The 18,476-nt window shown below is 34.9% G+C and overlaps 2 protein-coding genes and 3 long non-coding RNA genes across 5 annotated transcripts; 3 read left to right on the forward strand and 2 right to left on the reverse strand.

Annotated features, from left to right (window-relative positions):
• The first annotated feature begins 1,333 nt into the window (after positions 1-1,333).
• On the forward strand, positions 1,334-2,133 carry LOC126876430 (uncharacterized). Its single transcript, XR_007694191.1, has 2 exons — positions 1,334-1,536; positions 1,801-2,133. It is a non-coding gene; the product is annotated as an uncharacterized LOC126876430 (long non-coding RNA).
• A 2,775-nt stretch (positions 2,134-4,908) lies between these two features.
• Positions 4,909-6,195, reverse strand: LOC126876406 (protein odd-skipped-like). The gene is made up of 2 exons (XM_050639251.1): positions 5,627-6,195; positions 4,909-5,445 (listed from the first exon to the last, which is right to left on the reverse strand). The coding sequence occupies exons 1-2, from the start codon at positions 5,666-5,668 to the stop codon at positions 4,909-4,911; spliced, it is 579 nt and encodes a 192-aa protein (XP_050495208.1). The 5' UTR covers positions 5,669-6,195.
• Positions 6,196-7,006: 811 nt separating this feature from the next.
• Positions 7,007-8,904, reverse strand: LOC126876432 (uncharacterized). The gene is made up of 3 exons (XR_007694193.1): positions 8,399-8,904; positions 7,888-7,973; positions 7,007-7,034 (listed from the first exon to the last, which is right to left on the reverse strand). It is a non-coding gene; the product is annotated as an uncharacterized LOC126876432 (long non-coding RNA).
• A 2,060-nt stretch (positions 8,905-10,964) lies between these two features.
• On the forward strand, positions 10,965-12,806 carry LOC126876407 (uncharacterized). Its single transcript, XM_050639252.1, has one exon. It carries the CDS (start codon positions 10,965-10,967, stop codon positions 12,804-12,806), a length of 1,842 nt encoding a protein of 613 aa, XP_050495209.1.
• Positions 12,807-15,581: 2,775 nt separating this feature from the next.
• LOC126876435 (uncharacterized) lies at positions 15,582-18,123 on the forward strand. Its single transcript, XR_007694196.1, has 2 exons — positions 15,582-15,970; positions 17,995-18,123. It is a non-coding gene; the product is annotated as an uncharacterized LOC126876435 (long non-coding RNA).
• The last annotated feature ends 353 nt before the right edge of the window (positions 18,124-18,476 follow it).

Below are 18,476 nucleotides of genomic sequence, written 5' to 3' on the forward strand. Positions count from 1 at the left end.
CATATTGGTTTTTACGATTCAATTTTTGGGCAGTTTTCCCTAGCGAGTGTCGGTCCCTGTTTGATATAACCAGACCGTAATTTATACAGATATGTATTATAGATATATATTTGTAAAACTGAAATCAGATGAAATAAATGTTGCCTGAGGTTTTAAACGTTTAATAAAAACAATATTTCATTTGGAAAAAATGTAAGATATGTAAAATTACACATTGATCATTTTGCTGGTCTTGTATCATAAAACGTGTGGCCCGAAGAGCACGTGTCCGGTAGAGATACGTCACTTGTGTTAGGAATCGTTTTATAACCTATCACAGTAAAGGAACGTCCCAGTATAGCAGCCGAAGAATGCCGTGGAAGTTTTTGTACAAAGTACAATTGATCTACAATTGATATTTTCCGCAATACTTATCTGGTGTTCGGTCAGGGTGTCCCATACTCATGATATTTATAACAGTGGAATGGCGTTAGTAAATCAATTACAAAAATTTTCGAGATCAATTCTCGGTATTGCATCAAATTATTCAAAATATACAAGCAACACAACGTTGCCCTTTTTGCAGGCAACAAGAGGAATATCGACCACGCAACCACTTTCAGAAAAACAAGAGTAAGTGATACAAATTTTCTTGTGCTTTCCTTCTTTTTTTAATAGAATTTCAGTACTTGCCTTCCAATATAAAATTGGTGTCAAAATAATAATGCTAATAATAATGTCTAAGAAATTTTTCTCTTTGTAGGAGTATAACATCTAGAAAAATAACATAGTATTAATAGAATAGTATTAATAAGAACAACATTGACAGTGAACAACTAAAAATATAACACTGTTATAAATATATGATATACGAATTTTATTTATGTATTATTAAGACAAGTATATCTTATTTTTAAATTATTTCTATTATCATAAGTGATACATATAATTAAGGTATAATTAAGAGAAGATTAATTGAAGAAACACAAAAAATAAAGAAAATAATTATATTGAAATAATTTTTATCTTTCATAAATATTATTTTCAGAGTAAATATAACGTTTGTTAAAGCAAGTGGAGAGAGAATCAAAGCAAAAGGGAAAGTAGGAGATACTATATTAGACATAGTAGTAAATAATGAAATTGATTTAGGTGGATATGGTATGTTTTAAAGAAGCATAATTTACTTAATTTAAAATAAATAATTTTGAGGTAGAAAATATTTGAAAATTTTCATTTTTATCAAGTTTAATATTCTTATTATTTTTAACTTTTGATACTTTATTATATAAGTATGTTGTAATCTTAAAATATAATTGATATAGGTGCTTGTGAAGGAACATTAACTTGTTTAATATTTTCGAAAGAAGTTTATGATGCACTTCCTGACAAACCAACAGATGAAGAATTAGACATGTTGGATTTAGCATATGAATTAATAGATACGTTATAATCAGTAATATTAATAATCAGTATCAAATCATTCACATTATTAATTCTATTACCTTTTAATATTTTATAAAGTGAATTTTTCTATTTAAATTTATGTAAAAACAGGTTAGTATTGGGTATTTCGAAATCTGCATCTCAATGTAGAATTTCAAATCGCTATCTCTGAATACTACGAAACTGAAATTATAATAAATTTTCATAGTTTTTTATTTATGACCCTATAATCATTACAAATCTATGTTGGAATTAGCATATTTACAATGTTGATTTTCAAATGGATAAATAGAAATCTTATTGTGTATTAGTATTAATTTGTATAGCAATAAATATATTTATTGACATATTCAGTTATATAATATTTAATTTCAGGTCACGGCTAAGCTGTCAAATAGTAATGTCTAAGGAACTAGATGGAATTGAGGTAAGAGTTCCATCAACAATTAATGATGCAAGAGCATAACTGAAATTATCTATAGGTTTTTGAAAATTTGTATACAATGTTATACATCTCTTGTTAAAAAACCCTTGTTATAATTATTAAAATATTGGTATTAAAAAAATATAATAAAGAATCTTGTGTTTAAATGTGAAGCTTATATATATACATATGTTATAGTATAATTGCAATTTTGATATTTGTACATTGCCATTGTAAAAAGCCTATCCAATTATGAAGAAAATATATCTTTTATTTTTAATATACAGGGTGTCAATTTTAAAACGTTCATCTAAATTATTTTCGTTACTATTAAAGATAAGAAGAAATTACTAAGGAAGACTTAAATGGTTTTAAGATGTGTACTTGGTTATGATAAAAAAGACTCTTGTGGAATAAATTTTGCAACTTCTGAAAGATTAGATAAAAGCTTAGAACCTAAAAAATAATTTGAAATTAATTTCGTTTAGATATACTGTTTGATTTCTTAGCTATGGGCAAGTTTAAAAGATCATCAAACTCATGGTCAACAAAACAACAGAAATGTACATGCAATGCTTTTTCGTTTCACAACAAGTTATCTGACACTATCATCATTTTCGTGGCACATGCAACATTATCGATTCAGTATAGTAATGTTTTGGATTGAAACAAGTGTCTCGACATTGGGGCAAAATATTTCAACCTTTAAGGACTAAAATTAAAACTTATGAGTTTGTTTATAATTTTAATAGATTTTATTAATATTGTTTTTACTGGTTTATTAATTACAAGAAAGTTTGTAAAAGACTGAAGTTTTATGTAAAAAGTACAAATATTCTTTCAACAAAATTAGTCAAATCACATCATTATTTATACATATTGTATATAAATAAAATATGCGGATATATTACTTTACCCTAGAATTAAAATTCAATAATATTGAGGAATCTTATTTATTCAGATTTTGTACATTATCGCTTCTAACCTCGGATAATAGAACAACAAATTAAATATTTTTAAACAAAAAAACTTTGTTCCTTTGTTTGATTTCCCTTGCTCGCGTTTCTTAACTACTTAGATATAAAATACTTACGTTTTCGAAAATTCATACTTTACAAGCTACTAAACGCTTTATCTGTTCAGAATAATTTATTGTTTTCTTAACTAGGTACATACCAAATACATCTATTAAGTTGGTATTTCTCATAATTACCAGTACATAAAGCTAAAACACTTTTGTACTATGCTTGTTATACATGGATCTAACAAATAATTTAACTTGTGTATTGTCGTTTGTATATTTTGTTACGTGTAAAATATTCTATTTCTACACTACTTACAAGTTCGATAAAGTGTACATTACACATCGTGAAATTTACATATTTTCACTTGGTTACCCTGCCCAATTCGAATATAATTCAGAACGTATGTGCTATATTTATATATTCTGCATTTGTTTTGTATATTATGTACACTGATCTGATCTTTGTAAACGCGAGTTTTACGATATTAATGAGAAATTTGCCAATTTAATGGAAGTTGTTAATTTTTTCTGGCACGTTTCACGTTAGCAGACATGTTTCTTAAGTTACAGTCGAAAAGTGTTTTTATGTAAAAGAATAGGAATGATCAAGTTATTTTAAGATGACAAGATATTTCACGTCTTCTATTTAAATATAGCGTTAAATTTTAATTCCGTCAATTCGTATATACTCGTACATCGAATTTCCTTTTCTCATGTCATTTCTTTTCTTTCATTTCACATTTAATTACAAAGATAAAGTGTAAGTACGTTCCTCATAAAATTAATATCAAATGTCGCAAAATATACAAAAGTAAACTAAGAAGAGGGGACATATTATTACACAAACTGTCGTTCATATTGCATATGTACATATGCAGTATAAAAACAATACTTTTTAGTTTTTAATCTCTTGTTTAAATAATCCTAATATCTAAATTTGTATCGGTCATTGATTCGATATAACTGCGTTTATTGGAAGTAATTAAGCTATAGCCTGCGCACAAGAGAAGAAGGAACAAACACGTATAGTATACACGCTTAAATAACAAAATTAAGTCAGTTTACGTTCAATGTGAACTTGATCAAAGTTCCAGTCTCGAATTATAGAGTTTCTTACTATCAGTTTACAAAATTCGATATTACGATTATGTACCGTATTTGAAAAACATAAAATGCTTTGTTCAATTTTAAATAAAACTAATATTTACCAAAGCGAATACGAAAAAAATGTTATCATCAAACTCAATTTTCAATTATCAAACTTAATCCAGCACAAATACAAATGTTATTCGTGCTTTTTTACTTTTACTACTTTTCAACTCTCTATAGTTCGAGATTTGAGTTCCGCTAACTTTCTTTCTACTGCGCATGCGCAACAGGAAAACTTGAATTACACGTAATAGTAAAAAATTCGAAAATCTTATCCTTTCGTGGCAGCGAAAGTAACCTAGGACTAGAGGTTCCATAACATTAATAATAATAAGGCAATAATATTAATATTAATAATAATGTAATCGAGTACTACTAACAATATTAATAATAATAATAATAGTATGGTAATGGCAAGATACACGCGGGTATAAATTAATCATTCCTTTCGTAATATCTACGACGTCTTCGGGATATTCTTTAGAAATTACTTTATTTCTGGTCAATATTCATTAACGAGCAACTTTTCTCTCTGTTTCTTATCACGATTTTTTTCACTTCATCACAATTGTACCGTTAGAAATTATTCAAAACATTGTTAAAATGTCCATGAAATATATGCAATTGCCGTATTGAATAAGCGAGTAATGAAGTTGCTGTTTCACTGAATAAAAGTGAAATCTCCAATGCGTGTGCTCAAGTAAAGATTGGTACATCAATGCCTATTATTCTTAATCAATATTCATCATTTAACAATTAGGACCGAATTTTTACAAACCAACTCTAAACCACGACCCAATTTACAAATAAAAAGATCGATGTGTAAATTAACTATCAACTATTAATCTCCAATCCTATGTGAAGATATAATGTTCGGACCAAATTTCTAAACTAACGTGGACAATTCATGCGGACTATTGGTGGTTGCTGCGCTACTTAGATCCAATGTGGCAGCCGGAAGACCAGGACTGACGCTGCCGGTTGCTTCCCGTGGCAAATGCTGCGATCTATTTAGCTTATTTCCAGGACTCGGTGGCGATCTATCTGCTGGTGTATCCGGTGGCGTAACCACGTTTCTGTGTCCGCTCACGTTCAGATGATTGTGCGTCGCCGCGATCGGAGCTGGCGATGAGAGCAACAAGAGCGGTGGAGACATTGACACGTGTCGATGATGATGATGGTGATGATAGTGTTGGTACTGTGCAGCTCGGCCGTGCGTTGCGTGGCTGGTATTTAGTTGGTTCGTCACGGGCCCGACTTTCGTTGGGCAGCCAGCATGGTGGATGGTTAACGGGCCACGTAGTTGTTGTTGCTGTTGTAGCTGGTGCTGGTTCTGGTGCTGTTGCAGCTGCTGCTGACGCTGCAGCTGTACCGCCGCTTCGCACTGTTCGCGCGCTAACGCCTTCACGGCATTCGTCTTCTCCTACGAAATAAGAATGATAGGTTATAGGTTAGAAATAAAATATAGGTTAGAAATAAAAATGATAGGTTGTAGTCAGGGGCCATAACAAATTAAAAAAGTTATAATATAAGAATTTACATTTTAGTTGAAATGATTCTAGTTACGAATAAGTATTAAAGATGATTCAAATCTTTTTCGTTACCGATAACCATGGTGAAAACTCTTTTGGATTACTTTCAGCCATTGTCAATCTTATTGTCAATACTACATGCTTGAAGTAGAAGGAGGGGTACAGAGAAAAAGACTTTTTCTCAGCAAATATAATCGTTACTCAATTATTTTGTTCAACAGTTTTACAAATCTCCCAAAAATAAACGAGAATACGAAAATACACTGAATATCGTGTGTATGGTTATTTATAAAATCCCCTTGAAATAGTTGCGATCGCGGATCACATAAACAAACGAACCTGTCATTCTACAGAGTATCTTTTTCGGTGAAATTATGCAAACGTAAATGTAACTTCGGTAGAACTCCTCGAGAACTTGTAAGCTTATATCACTCTGACCCAACCAGTCCACTCTAAAGTGTATAATTTATAAAAGGGGATTATATTAATACGCGGAGGATGTGGTAGGTGGTAAGTTTTGCATATGAATGTTCGTTGATACAACGAATGGTTAAATGGAGGTTTTCATGAATGTGATAAGGACTAGATCGAATGTTTTAACACTTATAACTAGAATGCGTATTTTTATACAAGTTTGTAGTTTTACGAACATAATCAAGGAAATAAAATTTTAATCGAGATTTGTTTTCTTATATACGTATATTTTAGCGCATTTTATGCATTTTGCGCCATTTGCGTACTTTTCAATTTCGCACGAATAAAATAAAGATCAGCAATATAATTATAACGCTTCTTAAAAATGTGAAAAATCCTGGTTTCCTAAAAGCTTGCAATTGATTTCAGAAAAATTTTTATGAACTCTACCAGATAAATTATGGTAACTCTGAAAACAAAATTTCACGATAAAATGATTTCCGAGTAAAATACACATAAAAGATGATTTAGACGTGTTTTAACGTGTTCGTTTTCTTTTTTAATAGCGATATGTTCTTACCCTCTGCCACACGAAGACGTTATGGACCATTGCGCATCCACAAAACACGATGCCAAGGCCTATGAAAACGGACGTAACGATTGCCGGTGTGACACCAATTACCTCTCAGAGAAAAGACATCGACTCCCGACTGTCGGACGCCAACGCCGCGACGCATCTTAGTCCCCATCAGAGATAAGGCCCCAACCCCGACTTTCGGACTCCTTGGAATCCACACCAAACCCCCCAACATCCCCAAGCCAGGGTGTATATAAGCCGAGACTTCACCCAGCCCGGGGAGTTCTCGTTCTAGTTGCTGTTCTTGTACAACACCCCTTTCTCTGTTCAACGTTATTCTACTGTAAGTGCCAAAGTCATAATAAAGTTCGATAAAAGAGAATTAATAGTTGGGCTACGACTCAGCTTTCTTTTCTCTCGCAACCCAAGTATCCATTTTACGTGACACCGGCGTCGAATAAAACTGGATGAATGTATACAATATCATACCTGAAAGCATTGTTAGAGGATCATTATAACACGTATGCCATAACAAGCGGGACAAAGAATCAGCGCAAATACATATTCTCAATACATATAATTCTCGAAGCGTAAACTATATACATATGCTTTTCATTGAAATTTTCAATACTAGTCGCAAATTATTTTTCAATTAATTTATTATTTAAGTCTTTATATATCAATTCTCGACGAATAAATTACTTAAATTATAGAGAATCTATCTTCAGACAATAGAGAATTCAATATTTTTGGTCGTTAAGTAATTTACAAATTTCTAAAACGATTACGTTCGAAGTTTTGGACAGTATTTGAAGTTTCTAACATGACATTAAAAAAAAATAAATAAATTTTATGATATAATTAAAAAAACATTGTAGTCTATCATAATTTCTATTCCGTCAAATTTATTAAAACACAGTTTTCTTCTGAACAGAGCCAAAATGTCCGTCTTGAATCGAGTTCAACAGCTTAACGATCGATCGAGCGAATGATAGCTGTGTAAACTAGCATGACACAACGTAAACTTTAGATTAGATCTCGATCCATCCACCAGCCGTATTCATGCATGACATGAATATTCTGTTTCAGCTCTTTATAAATTAATCTGTTAAAACTTCCCTAAAAGACGATCATTTTTATTTTTCTAAGAAAAATAATGACTATTCGGCGTTAAAATTAACTTTATTTCCATTGGATTTCTAAACTGATTTCATACACTCAGAGATAGTTCACAGTATCTTTTAGATTCATGCCTGAATTCAAGAAAAATTAAAAGTATAACTTATGTACTAGTATCTTTCAAAAGGTTAAAGTTGACAGAATTGAAGGAATTGGTTCTTACCAGTTAGAAAGACGGGAATGCTAATGAAAAACCCTCCGACAGCACATATCCGGCTGATGGATGATTTTTGCAGGTACTTGTTACTCCTGAAACAGACAAAATTTGAAGTGAAAGTCAGTTTCACGATTCTATGATAATTGAGCGAAATATAAAGGAACCAGTTTTTTGTTTAACAGCCAAGAATCTTTCAAAAATTCTACTGTAATTGATACTTCAAATATATTTAGTCAGACAAGGGATAATCATAATCGCAACGTTAATCTTAACTTTAATTCAAGGATCAAACAGTATCATTATACATATAAAAGTAAACATAAAGTCTATCCACATTATTGTTATTATTATTATTATATGTTATTCTATAATTGATTTTTATTTCTTTATTATCAATATTATTCTATTTTCTATAATGATTCAATTACATATCTTATTTTTTGTCAATCATATTTCACTGAAAAGATCACTTTGAAAATAATCTAATGGTAAAAAATGAAAAATAATCTTTTTCTACCTTGTCTTCATTTTTTACAAACTCTGTCCACCGCCGTAAACCTATTAAATGCATGAAACGACAAAGCAAAGCTGCTTCACATAATTCCCCGCTCACGCAGTGTCAATCAGCTCACGACCGCAAACGATACTGCCAATTTCCAGCGACCACGAACGATTTCACCGTAATTGCCGGTGTGAAATTTACCAATACGTGCTCGAATTGGTCAATAATGGATAGAGCGCTCTTGCACACACTAATCTACCAACAAATAATATTGACTCAATTGAACAACAGCGCCTAGATTAACGGACAAACCGCATGTTCCAAACAGATTTACAATCACGGCAGAAAATACATGCCGTTATAGATGTTTCCTGGTCAAGACTAATTTCCACGCGTTAAGAACATTGTAACCGGAATCTAGGAAGAACTAGCACTTCCTGGAATAATACTATTGTGTCCTCGATTAATCTTTTCCCACTCATTTTCATCTCTAATTTCTCATGAGGCTAAGATTCCTGCATCTTTTACCATAATAATTTATTAATGCTATTAATAAATTGAGACAATTTTATACGTCGTATTTTGCGTTATAAGATGACTTGTAATTTGTAAAATTTACCTGTAAAATTCCTTTGTTTGTTTTACCAAAGCAATAGTTGGCATTTCTATACGACAATAAGAATTTGTTAATACTAATAATTTGTAAGGTTATCAGGTTATCATTCTTCTAATGGATAGTATATTATTGAAACTTTTTTAATATTGAAACGCGATATTTTTTTGGAGAAGAAGTGCATAGTAGTAAAGAGTTGAATTCTACGGACGTAAAAAGTGGACATAACATTTTCTGTACATGGAGTCGCCTGGCCTAAACATTTTATGATTTCCGGGCAAAATACAGACGAATCTAGCGCTGATTTTAAAGTAGCTTCATCCAAATAAGCCACAATAAGAAATTCCCACGAAACAGTTGCGTTCATCCCCTTTCGAGGTCGCCGACCTCTTTGAATGCGTTTCAAGAGCGTCGTACCAATGAAACTTCGAGTTCTAAACTAATTTCTCAGCCTTTTCCGTTAAATTTAACCTTCCGCGTTAGTGTATTTCGGACGAGCTCCTATTTTACGCTTTCGTCGACTTCACCAACGTAACACGCAGCATCCGCAAGTAAAACTGTCTCTTAAATTTGATGTGACACCAATACACGACAAGAAGAATCACAATGCCATTTTTATTCCACTTCGTTAATTTTTCGTCGTAAGGTTTAGCTGTAAATAGGATTAAAAAAATTTAGATTAACGAGGAATTTAAAATTGATCTGTTAAATCAACAATTTCCATTAGTTGTCAATAGATTTTATAAGCTTCAGATTACTGAGAAATTATACACATTGCAAAATATTTACCATTGGTTACCCACGCTACACGTAAATTTGATCAATCTACCAATGCACTAACACTGCAATAAATTTCTATTGCAACATTCCACGCTCCTTTGCCGCACCTTAAACTCCTCGCTAGATTTATTCCACCTTAAAGTGTCACATAACTCCTACGACACCGATATCAAATCTTAAACTCCATCAAATTCCAGAGAAACTTGATTTCGTCGAAAGTAAGAGATTAAACTTAAAAAGCAATTTATTTCATCTTTAAACTATCCCAAACTTCCTAAATATAATTTATATATGTCGGACATAAGAGGACACCGGTGCCTTCCCTCTGAAACCTCGGGAAAATCCATAAAAACATTGTAATTAAAATCTACAGTTGTAACTAAACGATTTGCCGTCATTCTAACCAATTGTATTTGTTTGAGACTTGTGACAATGAGCTTGGGCTCAAGGCGACAATTATACTATAGCTCTCCTTAAAAGAAAGATTTGTAGCGGCACGTGGCAGTAAACATTCCAACGGTTTCTGTCCCGTAGCTTGCCACACGCAGATCCTATTCTTCGAGTAAGATGATTGCCAGATGTCGACGCGTCTCCGCAGTACATGTTCGGCTAGCCCGAGGGCCCGTTATAAATCTTAAGGTTTAGTTAACTAAAGTCCTTCAAACAGACAAACAGTCTCTGTCCCAACTACGGGAAGATAGGGGAGACATATTTTTCAACGAGCGGCGTCTCCCACTAGCAACTTTCCCTCGAGGGCGGCTAGCAACTTTCCCTCGAGGGCGGCTAGCATCTTTTTCTAACCACCGATATGGAGATTGACCAATTAGCAGCAACGCCAATTTCCCTTACTTTCTGAACGAAGGCTTTTCTCGACGAATCCGATGATCTCGTATCCTTAGACACACCCCATTATAGTTTTCCTCTGTGGCATCATCGGGACGGGAAAGGCATTCTCGCTCGCGATCTCATCGATAAAAGAGTAACGTCTTCGCGATCAGTGGTTATTTCACGTTTTAACCAGACTTAGACTTTGTGAGTACGTTCTGTTGTCATCCCGTTGGCCGCGGATTCGTTATTGAGCCCGAGAGCATCGTCACTCGTGTCGCGAGTGCCGAACCGCCGTGATCAATTGTCGAGACTGTACTAATTCTATCATTGCAATAAACTACACCTGTGTGTACCGTATCAATGGCTAATCCTCGAGAAGATTCCTTTGACGCTCACAACCCCACTCCCAGTGCCAATCCGACATCAGAAGTGGGATCAGAACGGCTTCGAGCGCTGGAAGGGCAGGTCGCTGTCATGAACAACCTAATTCATACGCTAATGCAAAGGCCAAATACGGGAGCCACCAAATTACCACATTTTAACCCAGAAGTCGCAGGCGCCGACCCAGCCGCGTGGTGCGCGGCTGTTAGTAGGGCCATGAAGAACAACCTCCTACGAGATGACGCGCTATACTCTGCCTTAAGTGACTCTCTACAGGGTTCTGCAGCACATTGGCTGGCACGAATGACGGGAGACGGAGAGGTTACTTGGTCTACCGTTAAGGAACGATTCCTTATACATTTCGGTGGCCGAGAGACGACGTCCTCATCGTTAATCAAGGTATCCAGGGAACCGCGGGGAGTGGGCGAATCCACGGGGGCGTTTGCCGGCCGTGTCCGTTCCCTCCTGCAGACGCGGTGGCAACATTCTACGCTAGACGAAATACTTAACGCTGTCATTCTCTACATATTAATTCCACACGACCAACGTCTTAAACGATTGGCCCTCACGAGCGATATCAGAACGGAGGACCAATTTCTGAGCGAAATGCGACCCTTTTGTTACGAAGAAGAGTCGACATTTTCGCCGAGAGATGCACCGGCGGAACCCGAAGCTAAGCGACGCAAGTTATCGGGCCACCAGACGAGGTGTCATTACTGTGGTACTCTCGGACACAGAATAAAGGACTGCCGCAAGAGGATGCAGAACGAACAGCAGAGGGATGCACGACGCCAGGAAGGAAGCCGACCGGCCGCACCGTCCAAGGCGGTTTGCTACAGGTGGCATGCGGAAGGCCATATCACACCTAACTGCCCGGCACGACGGGACGGTAGACCAAGCCCCAAGGATGAGCGTAAAGTCAACTCCTGCGTGGTGGAGTCCCCAGCCGGTAGTTTAAGTCATCTGGGTGAGTCGTTCCCATTTTACTTCGATTCCGGAGCCGAGTGCTCATTAATTAGAGAATCTGTCGCTCCGAAATTCTCCGGTAGGAGAACGACAGATATAGTAGTTATGCGAGGAATAGGAAACACCTGCGTTAAGAGTACATCCCAGATCTTATCTACGGTACGCATTAACTGTTTTACATTGGAGATAATCTTTCACGTTCTGGCCGATAGTCACTTGCATTATGATATCATGATTGACCGCGAGATCTTAAGCCAGGGTTTTGATGTAACTATTACACGAAATAGTGTCGATATTTGTAAAACGAAGACTATTAATGCCTGTAGTAAAACCTCCAAAAACGAGATCAATATCAATGCGGTTGACACTGACGTGGTTGGTAACGATAAAAGTCGGTTAATTTCTGTTCTCGAGAAATTCAAAAATTCATTCATTACGGGCTTCCCACGTACTCGCGTAAGCACGGGCCAGTTAGAAATACGGTTAATCGATCCTAATGTCACCGTGCAAAGAAGTCCTTACCGACTTAGCGAAGAAGAGCGTAGGATAGTGCGTGAGAGAATAGACGAGTTAATTAGAGCAAAAATCGTGAGGCCGAGCAACTCACCGTTCGCGAGCCCTATCTTACTTGTAAAGAAGAAAGACGGCTCAGACAGACTGTGCGTAGATTTTCGGGCATTAAATAAAAATACGGTCGCGAACCGGTATTCCCTACCCCTCATCGCGGATCAAATCGCGAGATTGCAGAAGGCGAGATACTTCATTAGCCTGGACATGGCCAGCGGATTCCCATTCATCCTAATTCGACGGAATATACGGCGTTCGTTACACCCGACGGGCAATACGAGTACGTGACTATGCCGTTCGGATTGAAAAATGCACCATCCGTTTTCCAGAGGGCCATTCTCAACGCCTTAGGCGACCTCGCGTATTCGTTCGTTGTTGTTTACTTGGACGACGTCCTAATTATTGTCGACTCAGTAGATCAAGCCCTAGAAAGGTTGAGCACCGTATTAGATACCCTCGTGAAAGCCGGATTCTCCTTTAACTTTTCAAAATGCTGCTCTTTAAAGACATCGGTACTCTACTTGGGATATGTAATTCGTAACGGAGAAGTCCGTCCAAACCCGGGTAAAATACAAGCCTTGAGTTCTTTACCTGCACCGTCGACCGTCACACAACTTAGGCAATTCATAGGTTTGGCCTCTTATTTCCGAAACTTCATTCCCAAACTTTCACAAGTAATGAAACCCCTGTATGCACTTACCTCGAATAACAAGAATATACCTTGGACGGATAGGCACGAACAGATAAGACAAAAGGTAATTTCCGTCCTGACTGACGCGCCGGTGCTAATGATATTTGACCCCAATTACCCCATAGAACTACATACGGACGCTAGCTCGGAAGGATATGGAGCCATTTTAATGCACAGGGTCGAAGGTAAAAATCGAGTAGTGGAATATTACAGCAAAAGAACTAGCCCTGCGGAGTCTAGGTATCATTCCTACGAATTGGAAACGTTAGCAGTTGTAAACGTCGTCAAGCACTTCCGTCATTACTTACACGGACGAGAATTTCTCGTTGTCACCGATTGCAACTCCCTGAAAGCGTCCAGTAATAAGGTACACTTGAACGACAGGGTTTACAGATGGTGGGCTTACCTGCAAACTTTTACCTTTGACATTATGTACCGGGAAGGTAAACGAATGGCCCACGTAGATTTCTTTTCGCGAAATCCCGTAGACTTGGATCGCAGTACGTTCAGCAAAATTGTAGAGAAAGAAATTAACCTAACCGAAATCTTCGACGATTGGCTACTAGCGGAACAACGTCGCGACCCACAAATTTCTGAGATCGTCGATAAATTACAAAACGAAGAGCTCGCGGAAGACGTCGCGAATACGTATGAGTTACGGTCCGGCACCCTTCATCGTAAAATACAGAGAAAAGGTAGAACTCTCTGCCTGCCCATCGTTTCGAGAGGGTTTAGGTGGTCTGTTATTAACCATGTGCACCAGTCCATTATGCACTTAGGTTGGGATAAAACGCTTGCGAAACTGTACGAGTATTACTGGTTCGAAGGAATGGCGAAGTATGTTCGCAAATTCGTAGAGAACTGTCATGCTTGTCGAGTTTCAAAGGCAAGTTCGGGTAGAGTACAAGCCGAATTACACCCCATACATAAGACCAGTATACATTGGCATACGGTTCATATGGACATAACGGGCAAATTAAGCGGTAAAAACGATTCGAAGGAATACGTCATTGTGTTGGTCGACGCCTTTACTAAGTTCGTATACTTGCACTATACCCGTAAGATAGACTCCGTTAACACCATTAAAGCGCTTAAGTCCGCTATATTTTTGTTCGGCACTCCCTGCCGGATAATAGCGGATCAGGGAAGATGTTTTACGGGCAAAGAATTTCGAGACTTTTGGCAAGATAAATACATTAAACTCCATTTAATTGCGACCGGAGCTAGTAGGGCCAACGGACAGGTGGAGCGTATTATGAGTACGCTAAAAAACACAACAATAGAAACCACTGGCAAGACGCGATCGGGGAAATACAACTGGCCCTAAATTGTACCACCAACCGCGTGACTAAGTCAAGCCCGTTGGAACTACTAATCGGTAAAACAGCGAGACCCTACGGCTTATCCCTACGCGACAATATCGAAGAAAGAGAAGTAAATATCTCCCATGTAAGACAGCAGGCGATAAAGAATATAGAAGCAAGCGCCAAATACGATAAGGACAGGTTCGACGAAAACAAAGCTAAAATAGTTAGGTTCAACCTTGGCGATTTCGTATTACGTTCTAACGTCATACCATATAACGTAATACGTTATAACGCCATACCATATAACGTAATACGTTATACCGTCATCCCATATAACGTAATACGTTCTAACGTCATACCATATAACGTAATACGTTATAACGTTATACCATATAACGTAATACGTTATAACGTCATACCATTTAACATAATACGTTATAACGGCATACCATATGAGGTATTACGATATAACGTCATCCCATATAACGTAATACTTTATAACGTCATACCATATAACGTATTACGTTATAACGTTATAACATATAACGTAATACGTTATAACGTTATGCCATATAACGTAATACGTTATAAAGTCGTCCCATATAACGTAATACGTTCTAACGTCATACCATATAACGTGATACGTTATAACGTTACACCATATAACGTATTACGTTATAAAGTTATAGCATATAACGTATTACGTTATAACGTCATACCATATAACGTATTACGTTATAAAGTTATAGCATATAACGATATACGTTATAAAGTTATAGCATATAACGTTATACGTTATAACGTCATAGCATACAACGTATGACGTTGTAACGTTATTGAATATAACGTAATACGTTATAACGTCATCCCATATAACGTAATACGTTCTAACGTCATACCATATAACGTGATACGTTATAACGTTATACCATATAACGTATTACGTTATAAAGTTATAGCATATAACGTATTACGTTATAACGTTATAACGTTATAAGATATAACGTGATACGTTATAACGTTATATCATAAAACGTAATACGTCATAACGTCGTCCCATATAACGTAATACGTTATAACGTCATACCATAAAACGTAATACGTTATAAAGTTATATCATGTAAAGTAATACGTTATAACGTTATACCATATATCGTTACATACATCGACACTCTGTGTTACCACAGATTTTATACGAAATAGTGAAATTGGAAATTGAATACTGTATTCAGAGTTAAAATATAATGCTATATGGAAATGAAATAGCACTTCAAAGACTTGATAGATTTCGTTAATAAAATAAAGCAAAATAAATCTTTAATTCACTCACTACGAATTTATGGTATTGATTAAAATCAATGAATGTAGAGTTACTTCCGATTAAGGGTACAACTGTTATAAATTAAGAGCATAATTACATTGAATTAATGGGAAAATGTTGTTATAAATTATTGGTATAACTGTTAAGAATTAATGATGTAATTGTTTTAGATTAATGGCTTAAATGTTATAAATTAATGGCTTAGAAGGTATAAATGAATAGCTTAAATGTTATAAATTAATAGTTTAAATGTATAAAATAACAGTTTAAATGTTGTACATTATTGGCTTAGATGTTGAAAATTAATAGCTTAAATGTTATAAATTAATGGCTTAAATGTTATAAATTAATAGTTTAAATGTTATAAATTAATGGCTCAAATGTATAAAATAATAGTTCAAATATTGTAAATTAATGGCTAAGATGTTGTAAATTAATAGCCTAAATGTTATAAATTAATAACTTACATGTATAAAATGACAGTTCAAATATTGTAAATTAATGGCTTAGATGTTGTAAATTAATAGCTTAAATGTTATAAATTAATAGCACAAATGTTTTTGACAATTGTGGATCTTTGAAGCCGAAATAATGTTATAAGAACACTAAATTTATACTGAGGATTAATATTAAAATAGTAATCTATTTATTTCATGGACGATTTCTTATATATTCATCGATACACACTTGCGCGCGTCTCAGCACTTTCTTCTATACCCGACTGTTAAACGACTGAACAGTTTACATTCATCTGTTTTCGAGACGCCGCGCACACACATACATCCACACGCTGATATTCACATAGAAGTATCTCTACTACACACTTAACCCAGTCCAACACAGAAAATTATACATATCTCAACAAATGTTATAAATTAATAGTTTAGACGTTATAAATTAATTGCTTATATGTTATATATTAATGGCTTAAATGTTATAAATTAATAGCTTAAATATTATAAATTAATTTCTCAAGTATTGTAAATTAATGACTTAGACGTTATAAATTACTAGTTACAATGTTGTTATTTGATATTTTTTTTTATTTACCTTATATTTAAATTCTTCTTGGATGTTCACTGTCCGGAATTTCAGGCACGAAAGAGCTCGCGCGCGACTTCTCGCGTTCCTTATATATCTTGACAAGGTGTCGAGATGTCAATCAAACGTTAACGATCTCTTGACATAGCAAAGGACGGGTTTTCCATTATAACAAAATCAAATTGAACAATTTCTTAATTTTTATCGTAAATTGGCGCCTTCGACGATTTAATACGGTATCCATTTTTATCATTTTAATAGTTTCTACAAACTAAGACTAAATTCACACCTCCTTGATACTAGTTTTCGACTATCAATTAGTTTGAACAAAAAGGGAAAAGAGCCTAACGGCAGTCGATGACGTTACTGTGAAATATGTTATGGTATTTAAATAATCAGCCAGATAAAATTCATATTAATCATTATATTATATTATCGATATTCGTTCATTTACTCGTGCTAATTACAAAATAAAATGTTCTCTTTTCTTGAATAACACCTACATCACCGTCTGCGATATTTAAATTTCTTATTTAATGCTTATTTAAAAGTCAGGTACCTTTTTAATTCCTCTCAAGTTAAACGAGTAAATTTACTCGTTATAGTTGTAACGTAAAATGGCTATTTTCTTCAATACCACTTGCATCGCTGTACGTGATACAAATATTAATTATGTATCGAATAATATGTACCAATTGGCAGTAATCGCGGTTAGGTATTTCTTCGTTTGATCTATCAAGAGATCTATTAGGCTATTAGCGAAACACTTATTGATTCCTCAAAGATGTATCTTAACTTAAATCTTAAAGATTAACTAAATGATTATATTTGATTAGTATTCGACAGTGTCTATCACATTCAGCCATCTTCTTTTATAATTGATACTGCTCGGATCAATTATTTTATAATAAATTGCAGATTATGCCACGGTATATTATAAGATATTTGTCTATAGCTCTTTTTTTCTAATTCATTGATTTTATTATTAGTCTCGTTGGTTTTTCCTGTGAGTATCTGCTGTACGTACATTTCCATTATGCTCAGATTTTTAACATCGTTGTACGAATATGTGCGTGCTCTAGTAGTAAACATTGGTTTCGTTAAAATGAATGTAAGTAAACTTGGAATTATAATTGTAATTGACAACGATAACGATTAAGAGCGTGGTTACACTTAATCGTGTGCATGATATTATCAGAAATTGTGATTGTAATTAACAATAATTCAAACAAAATTCAAAGAATTGAAATTGTTAGGGAAGAGATACATTTACACTGTACATGAGAGTGTGTGTGTAAGGGTTAGAGGGCGTCAAGGTCTTAGTGGAGACAAAAGACTGTTGCCAGATGTTAGAAGAATCTAGGATAGTCGGTTGGCGACCAGCGTGCGTGCAAGACGTTTTTCAGAGTGGAATATAGATGTATAACTGTTGTGTGGGAAATATAGTCAATTATTTGTATTCCCAAATCCTCGAATTTCCTTAACAAATATATATAAATATAAAATTTTCTTTTTCTATAAAAGGTTATTACTATTTCTGATAAACTCGAGAAATGAAAACATTATACCATGATACACTGACACAAAGATACACCACA

This window comes from Bombus huntii, unplaced genomic scaffold (genome assembly GCF_024542735.1).
Source record: "Bombus huntii isolate Logan2020A unplaced genomic scaffold, iyBomHunt1.1 ctg00000074.1, whole genome shotgun sequence".
Taxonomy (NCBI): Eukaryota; Metazoa; Arthropoda; class Insecta; order Hymenoptera; family Apidae; genus Bombus; species Bombus huntii.

Bases quoted from the DNA above. Each gene is read 5' to 3' on its own strand.
- LOC126876406 (XM_050639251.1), bottom strand. From the start codon at position 5,668: ATGGCTGAAAGTAATCCAAAAGAGTTTTCACCATGGTTATCG. The intron at 5,446-5,626 runs GTAACGAAAAAG...CTTATTTCGTAG, and splicing joins AGTTTTCACCATGGTTATCG to GAGAAGACGAATGCCGTGAA.
- LOC126876407 (XM_050639252.1), top strand. From the start codon at position 10,965: ATGGCTAATCCTCGAGAAGATTCCTTTGACGCTCACAACCCCACTCCC.